Source organism: Leptopilina heterotoma, unplaced genomic scaffold, assembly GCF_015476425.1.
Source record: "Leptopilina heterotoma isolate Lh14 unplaced genomic scaffold, ASM1547642v1 Lhet_58, whole genome shotgun sequence".
NCBI lineage: Eukaryota > Metazoa > Arthropoda > Insecta > Hymenoptera > Figitidae > Leptopilina > Leptopilina heterotoma.
In genome coordinates, this window is record NW_025111131.1 from 3,470,688 (window position 1) to 3,482,813 (window position 12,126).

Here is a 12,126-nt window from a genome sequence, read left to right on the forward strand (position 1 = left end):
TACAACTATATTGTCTAGACTTGCAAAAACCCAAAGTCTAGACTTTGTTGTAACAATATTGTTACAATATATATTGTAACAATATTGGTGACGGTGACATGCGTAAGAATAGTGCAGTAAAAATTTCAAAAAAACACCCTGATCATTACCTACAGAAAATCCTATTAGTAAGAAAAGAATGGACGTATCTTCGCCCTTTTCTTACTAATTATTCAGAGAATCAGGCTAACATTCAAAATCTAACCTTCTAAGTTTAGTTATTTCAAAAAAATTATTTTATTGATGCAAATAAATATTTATTTTAATTAAAAACTATGCATTATTTAATCAAGTAATTTTTATAATTGATTTAAAGCAATATTTATTAAATTAAATTATTCTATTTAATTGACTTAAGTAATTTGTATTTGGTTCAAATAACTATTTAATAGATACCATAAATTAAAATATTTATGTCCAGTAAATATTTACTTAGTTCAAATAAAAAAAAAAAAAATAAGTAAAAACTAATAAGTTTAAATACAACCGAACGAGCGTTAGCGAGTGAGGTATATGTTGCTAGTTCAAATAATTTTGAAATATTTTTAAACTAACTTTTACTACTTTTATAGTAAAATATTTCTGATAATTTTTACTACTTTCGGAGTGAATTTATTCCGAAAGTAGTAAAAGTTATCAGAAATGTTTTACTATAAAAGTAGTAAAGGTTACTTTATATTTTTCTTCGTGTACAATTATAATCGAATTCCTCGAAAAATGTAATTATTCTTAAACATTTTATTAAAACTCGTTCAAAGAATTCAATTATTTAAAAATTTGTTAATAAAATTCTTTATGAGAATACAATTTTAAGAAATAATAAATTATTAAAAATAGCGAATTTATAGACGAAATTTCAGTTAAAACACTAATAAAAATTGAATTTTGGAGAAGTGACAAATGATTCAATTATCTTATTTAGAAATCCAATTATTTAAAAAATTTTTTGATGAAATTCTACACAAACAATATCAATTTCGATTTTTGTACGATTCAAGAATATCAGACCCACGAAAAAAGTTTTTTATCAAAGCATAAAAACTGCAAAGCAGTTTATGAGTACATACAAAATGGTTTTTATGTATATAATTACTCCAAAAGTAAAAATATTAATAAATTATTCAGTAAGAAAATAATATTTTAATTAATTTTCCTTCTCTGTAAACATAAATTGTTTGAAAACACAAGTGTGAGCAGTGCGGCGGGAGCGGGCGTATTCCCGCGCGCTCGAGAGTTTGCGAATCAGTTAATTCCCGCGCGTCGTCAGAAAAATATGCATAACTTCTGTAATTTTAGAGGTTACTCACTTTTTTTTTTTAATTTACTCGTTAGAGTTTTGCGCATCACATGAGTATAGTTTGATTTTTTTCCGACATTGAGAACATACTTTAAATCGCAATTGTTTAAAATAATTGTTAATAACAATTAGAAATTTTTATTATACAGCAATTTTTTCAGTTGCACTTTAAACTACAGACTTTTAGCTTTAATTTAAAAAAAATTGAAATTATCTTCATTCGTTTCGGAGTAATAATGTGATACCGGTCACTTGTGGTGGAAGTGACTGGACCAACAGACAACTAACTATCTATACGAGAAAACGAGGAGCGCGAGAGAGAGAGACTCGCAACCTCGGAAAAGTGAAGTAAAATTGTAATGTGGGTTGGGATATTAGAACGAGGAGGAAACCAACCACGTTCCACGTTAAGACATTGACAACACAGTGAATTAGAGGAAGACAATGTATAATTTATTCATACTTTCTTACGTACTAATAATACAAGTGGTCTGTCAAATACTGTTGTGTGATCTTTGGGTGATAAGTGTGAGTGTGTGAATGTTAAAATAAAGTTAATAAATCGCAGACAATTTTTCGTCGTTTCGCTAACGGCAACTTAGAAAATGTAGGTCGCAGTCGCGTGGCCTCAGGCGTTCCTTCAGGGGAGTAAGGACCGCCGCTGAGGGGTGACGTTTCGAGATTCAAGACGTCCTCCTCAATTACCAATTCAGCTTCAGGTGGGCTCTTCTCTTGCAGACGTACCTCTGGGGTTGGAGGTGATCGAGGTGGACTGTCTACAATGGGACTGAACGATCCTTCGCCCTCGTGGACTTTAACGTCTTCCGGTGCGACAGCTGACTCCTTCGTCGGGACCAGCGACGGCTGTGGCGGTTGGCTGATGGTAGGCCTGACTACGGCCCGTGGCTTGGGTCGGTTTGAGGACACGTAGTCGAAATAGTACCAGTTCTCCCGTGAAGCGAAGTTCGAAACTTCGGGACGAGGAAGTCGTGCTGGTTCTCTTACTTCCGGAACTTCAACTACTGGAGCTGGGGCGGCGGCAGCGGCGATAGGAGCGTAGACAGCTTCAGGCTCACCTCGACGGACGGTGACGTTGACGGTTGCGATACCGAAACGTGGCAGTGGCAACGGGAGAGGTGGTGCGTCCCAAGGGGCAGGCCTATTTCGTCTGAGACAATATTGTCGGTAAAGCCACTCGTCTCCTACTTGTAGCTGCACTTCCTCGATTGGCGCGGAAGGGCACTCGTCGAACTGCAAACCTCGTTCAGCCCAGTCTTGGGCCACTCGTCGTAAGGACCGCTTCTTACCCTGGGACAAAAAAAAACGGATGAGTGTGGTTGCTTAAGAACCAGACTCAGTGAGTGGAGATGACATCGAGAGGAAACCAACTCGATGTTAGCGGTTACTCATATCGAGAGGAAACCAACTCGAATATGGGTTTTAGTCTAACGTCAAGAGGGAACCAACTTGATCCAAAAAATGTGTGAGATGGGTCCGAGAGGAAACCAACTCGGACAGTGTAGGTAATAATCGAGAGGAAACCAGCTCGATTATAGCTGTTACTCAATTTGAGAGGAAACCAACTCAAATTTAGAATGTGGATGTCAAGAGGAAACCAGCTTGACACCGCGTAAGTGTGACGCGACCGAGAGGAAACCAACTCGGTGTGTTATAATCGAGAGGAAACCAACTCGATTTTAATGTACTCAATTTGAGAGGAAACCAACTCAAATTTAGAATGTGGATGTCAAGAGGAAACCAGCTTGACACCGCGTAAGTGTGACGTGACCGAGAGGAAACCAACTCGGTGTGTTATAATCGAGAGGTAACCAACTCGATTTTAATGTTACTCTTCTTGAGAGGAAACCAGCTCAATTCAAGAGTGTGAGGGACGTCAAGAGGAAACCAGCTTGACTCCGTGTAAGTGTAACGTGACCGAGAGGAAACCAACTCGGGAGGCGGTAGAAGTAATGAACTTATTGAGAGAAGTATGTACTCACCATTGGAAGGTATTATGAATAAAGATGACAACAGCTTGTGTTCGTTTCGATTTATTAAACGAATGGTGATACAATGGTCGGTTCACTACGGTAACTCCCTAAGGGTGGAGATCCGCAAAAATTCTCTAAGTTTAAAATTTCTTTGAAAATTTTCTAAGTTCAATCTCTTCGAAAAATTTTCTAAGTTCAATTTTCCTGGAAAATTTTCTAAGTCCAAATTTCTTCGAAAAGTTTCTAAGTCCAAATTTCTTTGAAAATTTTCTAAGTCCAATTTTCCTCGAAAATTTTCTAAGTCCAAATTTCTTTGAAAATTTTCTAAGTCCAATTTTCTTCGAAAATTTTCTAAGTCCAAATTTCTTTGAAAATTTTCTAAGTCCAATTTTCTTCGAAAATTTTCTAAGTCCAAATTTCTTTGAAAATTTTCTAAGTCCAATTTTCTTCGAAATTTTTCTAAGTTCAATTTTTCTTGAAAATTTTATAAGTATAAACTCGTCGATTTATTCTAAGTCCGAAACTCGCAATTTATTCTAAGTACAATTTCAGAATGTAGTGGTTAAGTTGAGCGGAGGAGGAAGACCAACCTCTAGGTGAGCTCAGGATAGAACTGACGTTTTGGTCCAGTGCATCAGCTTTTATCATCCGCGACTTTTCCAAAACGTAAAGTGGGAGAAATTTCTTAAGAGAGAGGGTCAGTTTGCGCTTGCGCTTCTTATCTTTGACTCCGCGAAATGCGCGTACGGTTCACGCGTTTCGCTTGAGCCAGAGGTAAAGTCGCGCGTCTCCTCGCGAGTTTCCCTCTATCTTCAAAGATTCTCACACATCCCTATTCTAATTAATTCTAAAACTTAATTAACAATTAAAAATAATAACAAAACGAAGTTCTTAATACTAAAGTGATAATTTAATATTTATAAAATAGGTTAAAATTATTCTTATACTTACGTAGTAATTATTATACCCTCGTAAGAATATATAATACCACGTATGTTGAATAACTTAAACTATTAAAATATTAGATTCCTCCTATATCTATATATGTTCCTGATTTAATATATAAAAATATAACGTATAGTGTGACTCGCGAACATCCATAATTTATAAAAAATAAATTGAAAATAGGCGCGGAAAAACACCAGGGTATTAGGAACTGAGAGAAAGTGGCAGGCGAAGCAAAGGGCCTGACGCGCCGGTGGTAGTGGAAAGCAAGTGAGTGGTAGACGGGAAAGCGTAGGCGGCGCGGGGAAGGAAGAAATTGGGCCGTACGCTTGGCAGCCCGCCAGCGAATGAGGGAAAGCGACGAACGTAGTGAAAGGGACGAAAGTGAAAGGGAGGCGCGTGAGGAAAAAATGGAGGAAAATGCAAGGAAAGCGCGTGGCCAATGGCTCGGCCAAAGACAGGGCTGCATGTTAGAATAAGAAGCACCCGATTTTCTTTACGAAAATTCTGTGTTTCTCTATTCTTATGCGCCCTTGTTACTTCCACCAGTGACGGTATCAAATGAAAAGAATAAAAACTAACCTAAAAGTTTAACACCTGATAACTTTCAAAATAAATAAAATTTTTGCAAAATATTTTAGCGGGTAAAAGTTTACTCATATATCTATCAAAAACCATAGATAACTTTAAATTCGGGGACAAAAATTTTTCAAGTGGCCGGTTTCACTTATTTTGACCCATAAAGAAAAATCGAAACTTGTTATTCTAAACAATATTGTTACGTATCCAGCTGCTAAGGAATGTAAATTACACGGAAAAAAATTAATCTCTAAATTAGAGATTAAATCTGAGATTTAGGCATAAACTATCACTGGAATCGGACGTAAGATGTAAGCAGATCACTAAAACTGAAATTTGGTATTATATCTAATCCGAATATTAGTATTGTGAAGAACACGTATTTCTTATGCCTAAAAATGATATTAGGAATCTCAAATTTTATGACATATGGAACATATGTTCTAAACTATCAACTTACTTGAATAAATTCAAATCTAATATATTATTTGAATAAACAATATTAAAAATTTTAGTCGTATATTTATATAATTCTTATTTTTGTAATAACTCGATGTAATAAGAATTTATAATTTATCACATTTAGAGTGAGAATTATTCACAAAATATTTATATTGTTTTCCCTGTATGAACTATACATTGACAAGTATAAAAAAGTAGTTGGATATTTTTAAAACACAATACGAATTTTATATTTTTATTTCATTTTTTTGTTTTAACGGCGTTGGAAGGTCTGTAAAATTTGTAGGTTACAATTATCGCCCGACAAAATACGACACTGACTGATTTAAATGACGTGAAATAGGTAAATAAACATTTTTCAACCACTTTTTCTCTAAACACAGACACTTTTTACAAAATAGGCCAACATACAACGAGTAGGAATCTTCTTAATTACCTAAATTCAAAAGATGGTTTAAATTCATGCAGAAACGCGGTTGTAAAATGTAAAATTGGAAAGTGATGTAATGCTAAGAATATAACAGCTGGACCATTGTGCTCTCTGCATGCTTCTGCCCTCTTCTGGCGACTGGCACAGTAATCCGCTTCTTGTTGTCTGTCATTACATTACTTTCCAATCATTTCCAATTTTACATTTTACAACCGCTTGACAACCGCGTTTCTGCATGAATTTAAACAATCTTTTGAATTTAGGTTATTAAGAAGATTCTTACCCATTGTATGTTGGCCTATTTTGTAAAAAGTGTCTGTGTTTAGAGAAAAAGTGGTTGAAAAATGTTTATTTACCTATTTCACGTCATTTAAATCAGTCAGTGCCGTATTTTGTCGGGCGACAATTGTAACCTTAAAATTTCACAGACCTTCCTTCACAGACCTTCGCTTTTATTTTGATATTTGAAAATAAAATTAATACCTAATTAATTAAAATGGTTTAAATCTTTTTTGTCACTGATTAACTTAAAACACAATGTACCTAATTCATATAAAAAAAGTTGTGAAATTAACAAATCTCTAAATCAGAGATGTGAATTTATGGCGTTTTCTGGTATAAAGTTTGACAGAATCAAACACAACTTATCACAGTAATTGTGACTATAATGTTTAATTTAGATACACTTATATTTCACTGGACTTCAAATTAATAGTATTTCAAGTTTAGAGATTAATTTTTTTCCGTGTAAGTTTCTCAAAGAAACTTGATAATGAAAATATAATATAAAGCTAGATTATCTATCAAAAACTCCAATCTAAAAATAAAGTTATTTTTAACTTAATCAAGAAATGAAAATTTTCATTCATCTGTACTCCCGCGCATGAAAAAACTTCTAGAAAAACAATTCTTTTAATCCCATTTTCGGTTTTACATATTTTTGTAGGAAAAAAGTCAGGCTTTCGATAATGGAAATTAAAAAAGAATCCGATGTTTTTTGAATTTGTTTTTAGTAAATGTTCAATGAGACACCCGGAACAATTTGCTACAGAAATTTTCGAAGTTAAACAAATTTAGGATTGAAATAAGTTCCGGAGTTCTGTGCTACATAAGGAATTCATTATTTCAACTCACCTGTTCATAAAACCTAAGTTGTGGAATTGGTTCCTCTGCGGCTGTCTCGCAAAATTCTTTGAATAAAAGATAACCTGTAAAATAAAAAATCTATAAATGCGAAATATTAGTAATCAGCAATAAATAATAAATTATAACCCTAGGGTAAGAATTCCAGAAGTATCCCCAAATTTTCTTTAGCGTAAGGGACATAAATAATAACTAGTGTTTTTGATAGTCCATGACGGCATTAAGAAAACCCTTAAACAATTTTTCAAAATTTTCATTTTTTTAAAAGTTATAAACAATTAAATTTTTTTGCACCTTTTTTAAAAAAATTCAATATCTTTAAATTGTCTTAGCCGATTTTAATAAAATTTGTATTTGCAGAAAGCTTACACGGAAAAAAAAAGTTGAAGAATCTCTCGTCAACTAGTATATCACTTTTGGATGGGACACAAAATTCTTGAAAATCAACAAACACAGTTCGTCAAAATTTCATCAACTCCTTCACTAGATACATAGTACTGTTTCCGAACTTTTCGCCAAAGTTAACGAAAAATTCGTGAACTTTTAAAAAATGCTAAAAACAAGAAAAAATAATTTCCAGACACTACTTTTTTATAGTATTTCACTTAATTTGATAACTTGACGCCTATACGCACCCAACTACACAGAATACACAATTTTATCGCCATTAAAATTCGTAATTCGCTTCACGGGATTCGAACCTAGTACCTATACCCTATAACATAATATTCCTAACAACTAACCGCCACGGCTAAATCTAGATACACTGTCCTTCGACAAACGAAACGATTAGCTTTGTCTGCTGGAAAACTCAGGGCCGTGGAAAGTAGAAAAAGTCCCTGATCGTAACTTTTAATTCATTTTATGAATTATTTGTTTCACAAAGGAAATTAGCAAACAAAAATATTCACTAAGTAATAAAAAACACTGATTCTAAATAATAACTTTCATCAAAGAATTTACCCGAATGTAAACACCGATGACACCGACTGAATGATGAATGCTTGATCAGCCATATTTGATGCGCATTACGAACTGCGCATACTACTGACACACGCGAGTTCACGATTTTTTCGTCAACTTGTACCTCTACTTTTGACGAACTACTCATCCTTAACACAGTTCATCAAAAATTCATTAACTTTTGTTTCAGTTTTTCGTTGACGTTCGCCATTTCTAATCAAAAGTGAATGAAAATTTTGAAATTTTGTGTCCCATCCAAAAGTGATATACTAGTTGACGAGAGATTCTTCAACTTTTTTTTTCCGTGTAGGAAGCGTACTTTCTATAAATATACAGTATGTAAATAAAAAGTGTAATTTGTTTAAACAAATTATATTTTATATTATTAATTTTATAAATAAACAATGTTCTCGGTCGATTTTGTCAATTTTTTATAGAATCATGAATTAATTAATTAGTGCCCTTCTTCGATCCAGCCACTTGATTCTGCCTTGAAAATAAAAAAGTCTATAACTACCATTTGTTTTTAAGTTGATGTTAGCTTGTTAAGCTTGCTTTAAGCTTAAACCAAATGTTAGTTATAAACTTTTATACTTAGTAAAGTTGAATTGTGTTTTAAAAATTAAATTAATTAAAATTATTTAAAATTAATTAAAATTAAATGAATTAATTAATTAGTAAACAAATTACATTTTTTCAAAAACGGTACAAAAAACTTTAATTGTTTATAACTTTTAAAAAAATTAAAATTTTGAAAAATCATTTAAGGGTTTTCTTAGTACCGTCATGGAATATCAAAAACACTAGGTATCTTTCAAGTTCCTTACCCTAAAGAAAATTGAGGAATTCTTCAGAAATTCTTACCCATCTACTAAAAGTAATTATAGTCCAAACGCCCTCTACATTTTTAATCCAAAATTGATATCTGACTTTTGCTTCCTCAAATACATGACAAAATTTTCCTAAAATTTTGTAGGCTTATTGCAGTTATTAATACCTTAAGTAATTTTTAAGTATGTAAAAGGATGAAAGCAGAATTTATTTACATTGCAAGTTAACTCTGATTTCCACAAACATATCATTTTTTTATAATCAATTTAACTGCTAAAAAAGTTATTTTTAAATATTTTTTATCAGTTGGGACGTTCCATGAGCAGGGGCAAGCTTTAAATCTCAGATTTTCTTTATATTTTGACATTTTCTTGTCTTCGGGGTCATTTATAAGGTGTGAAAATAGTTTTGCAAAATATCAATTATTTTGTAAGACATTGTTGTTTAAATTTTTAAGTTATTTTTTCAGCAATTTTATTTCGAAATCTATAATATTTAGAAAAAAGAGTTTAATATATAAACTGTAAGGAAATTATTGAATTATTATTAATTTAAATTATTATTATTATTAATTATTGAAATTATTGAAGATAAATAATTCATTAAATGAAAATTAATTAAATGAATTAAATGAATGCTTATAATATCCATAAAGATCTCTAAAAATTGCAGAGAGGTGTTTTTTGATACCTATTCGTGAGAAATTAATTTTTTAATTTTGGGGTGCACGGCCCGACCGTACCCCTGTGCGCTTCGTACGCCTACTCTCAGCTCTAGTTTTTATATTTAATTAAGATTTTAAATCAGGTTTTCCGAATATAAAACCACAATAAATAGTTAAAATAAATGATAACAGGAGATGGTAAAAGAATATTTTATGATTATGACCAATTTAATTGTAGAAAGAAGAATATGAAATTTTGAATTATGATATATAGTAAAAATGATTAAAAATATCTCCCAATTGTCCGTTCCATTAAAATTTAATTCTAATTAAATTTTGCTGAAGTCGAATTTAACTTAAATATTGACGTAACGGAACAGCCTATTGGGAATAATTTTTCAATGTGAAATGTGATTTTACGACGTTACTAAATTAGACAGTTACGTGCAAATCATCCTTATATTATTATCTTTTAAGAAATTTAGCTTAATATTCAAATTTAATTGTTTACCTAACATTTGATTAAAGATTTTGTCGAAATTCACTTCATTCTTCTTTTCCAAATGTTTGTGCGTTGCGCTTCGAACACTGAAACAAACAAATCATTCATAATAAAGTTATATTCATTGAATTTTTAAAAAGCCACAAAAGGAAAATTTTTTTATACAATGACAAATGGTACAGAATTGTTAGTAAAGTATTATTCAATTTGGATATCAAGAGAGTTAACTCCGGGAAACATTTTTTTCAGGGTATTAACATCATTTTTAACCGATTAATTATCGAAGTATCAAAAAGAATGGAAAGTGCAAAGCATCTAAACAATTACTTAAAAAAATAACAGAATTGCTTCAAAACAAAAAAAATGCATTTTTTTCTATTTATATGTACAGTTCTTAAACATATTTATTTAATTAAAATATATTATAAATTGTGTTCAATTAAATTATAAAACTTATCTTTAATTTTAAAGTGAGAAAATATTTTTCTCAGTACATTTTCAATATTAATTGAAGTATTAAATATGTTTTCATAGGTGAACATAACAATAGCGACAAAATAAAACCAGTAGTCGTAATTATGTCAGATAGTGGGCCGGATGAAAATCCACGCTATAAAAAAGTAATTTCTCAATCTATAAACCATTTAAAAAAGTACGACTTAGATGGAATGTTTACTACAACCAATTCTCCAGGCCGAAGTCCAAATAACCGTGTCGAAAGGCGTATGGCAGTGTATTACTCCAGTACTAGAACTTGTATCGCCTGAATGGTACAATACGGATGTTCAAGAAAGCCAATATTTCCTCCAGGTATAAGATACCAGCATCAGTCTTCTTTGTTATAATTTTCAAAACCATTTGATTTTTATGTTTTTTCATTGTATATTGTAAAGTGTATTGATAGAGATTGTTGTGAAGAGTGGAGGAGTAATTTAAAAGATATTCTTCTTCTCAGTAATAGTTTTTTCCCACCACCATCCCAGTGGGGCAAAAAACACGCTATTGGACAAATTGATTTTTAGACCACAATTTTTAATCGATTGACAAAATTTTTTTTTCAATTAAAGCTGATAAAATTTTGCATAAAACGTACGTTTTTTATTAAAAAAACAAATTTTCGGTTAATTGTTTATTAAATGTTAAATAAAAAAATGAGAAATTTTTTTTCTTTAAACAAATATTGTTGCTTATGAAAGCCTATTATATTATTAATAATTACCAAAAACATTATAGCGATGTTCTAAAAATGTTTTGAGACATTAACTATTTTGTTTAAACAATTTTTGCTTTTGTTATAAACAAATAAATTAACAAAACCTTTTTTTAATATTATGTAAATTTAGTGACTTTTTGCATAATCTACTATACTTATGACATGCAAGTAAATACCAGTGAAATTTATTGTTATAAACAATTACTTTTTGTTATGTTACAAACAATTTATTTATTAACAATTTTTATTTTTTTAACACAAAATTAATTATATTTTATGAACAATTATTATTACCAGTTACGATTTCCAGGAAGTATTTTTTACTCTTATTTATTAATGTAACATTGTTTAAACAAAGCTTAAATAACAATTGCACCGTTACTTTATTTTTAGTTGTTTAAGTCTCGTTTTTTGTATATTTCCATGTATATAAAGTAATTTCTTAACTTGTTGTCAAATTTAACATTTGTTAATAATTTGAATTGTTATTAACAATTGTTAAAAATATTAAGGAGAAATTTTTTAAGACATAGTTTGAATATCATAAAAACAGAGTAGAATCAGCGAGGATAATTTCGAATGCACGTTGAGTGTACAAATCTTAACTTTAATTACACAATAAAAAGTAAATCTTACTTTAAAATCAGTCTTCAATTCAACATTGTCTGTTTTTCTATTTTTTATTTTCTTACTCTCTAAATTTTAATCAGTTAAAAATAACTGATTTAGAAGCAAAAAGTCAGTCACTAATTCAAATAGTAATATTTCTACTGACAATTAGTTAAAAATAACTGATTTTCAGTTAAAAATAACTGAAGTTTCAGTTAATTTTTTTTGACTGATTCAATTAGTCCAGTTTAACTATTTTTTCAGTTATTATTTACTGAAAATTAGTTATTTTTTCACTGAAAAACAGTTATTTTTAACTGATTCAGAAGCAAAAAGTCAGTCACTGATTGTCAGTTAAAACCACGATTTTTAACTGATTCAAATTAAGAGAGTATGAATCAAATAGTTATTTTCTTATTTGTATGGTTGGTCACTGATCGGGTCCCACACTATGTTTT

General features: G+C 30.9%; 2 protein-coding genes across 2 annotated transcripts in view; both read right to left on the reverse strand.

Annotated features, from left to right (window-relative positions):
* Window positions 1-12,126, reverse strand: part of LOC122508878 (G protein-coupled receptor kinase 1) — a 73,250-nt gene that overhangs the window by 42,033 nt on the left and 19,091 nt on the right. The window contains exons 2-3 of the mRNA XM_043622527.1: window positions 9,856-9,932; window positions 6,878-6,951 (exon numbers count right to left, since the gene is read on the reverse strand). Coding sequence (XP_043478462.1) covers window positions 6,878-6,951; window positions 9,856-9,932 — 151 coding nt within the window. The remainder of the gene's footprint in view (window positions 1-6,877; window positions 6,952-9,855; window positions 9,933-12,126) is intronic.
* Window positions 1,637-3,523, reverse strand: LOC122508879 (period circadian protein homolog 1-like). The gene is made up of 2 exons (XM_043622529.1): window positions 3,337-3,523; window positions 1,637-2,644 (listed from the first exon to the last, which is right to left on the reverse strand). The coding sequence occupies exons 1-2, from the start codon at window positions 3,337-3,339 to the stop codon at window positions 1,880-1,882; spliced, it is 768 nt and encodes a 255-aa protein (XP_043478464.1). The 5' UTR covers window positions 3,340-3,523; the 3' UTR covers window positions 1,637-1,879.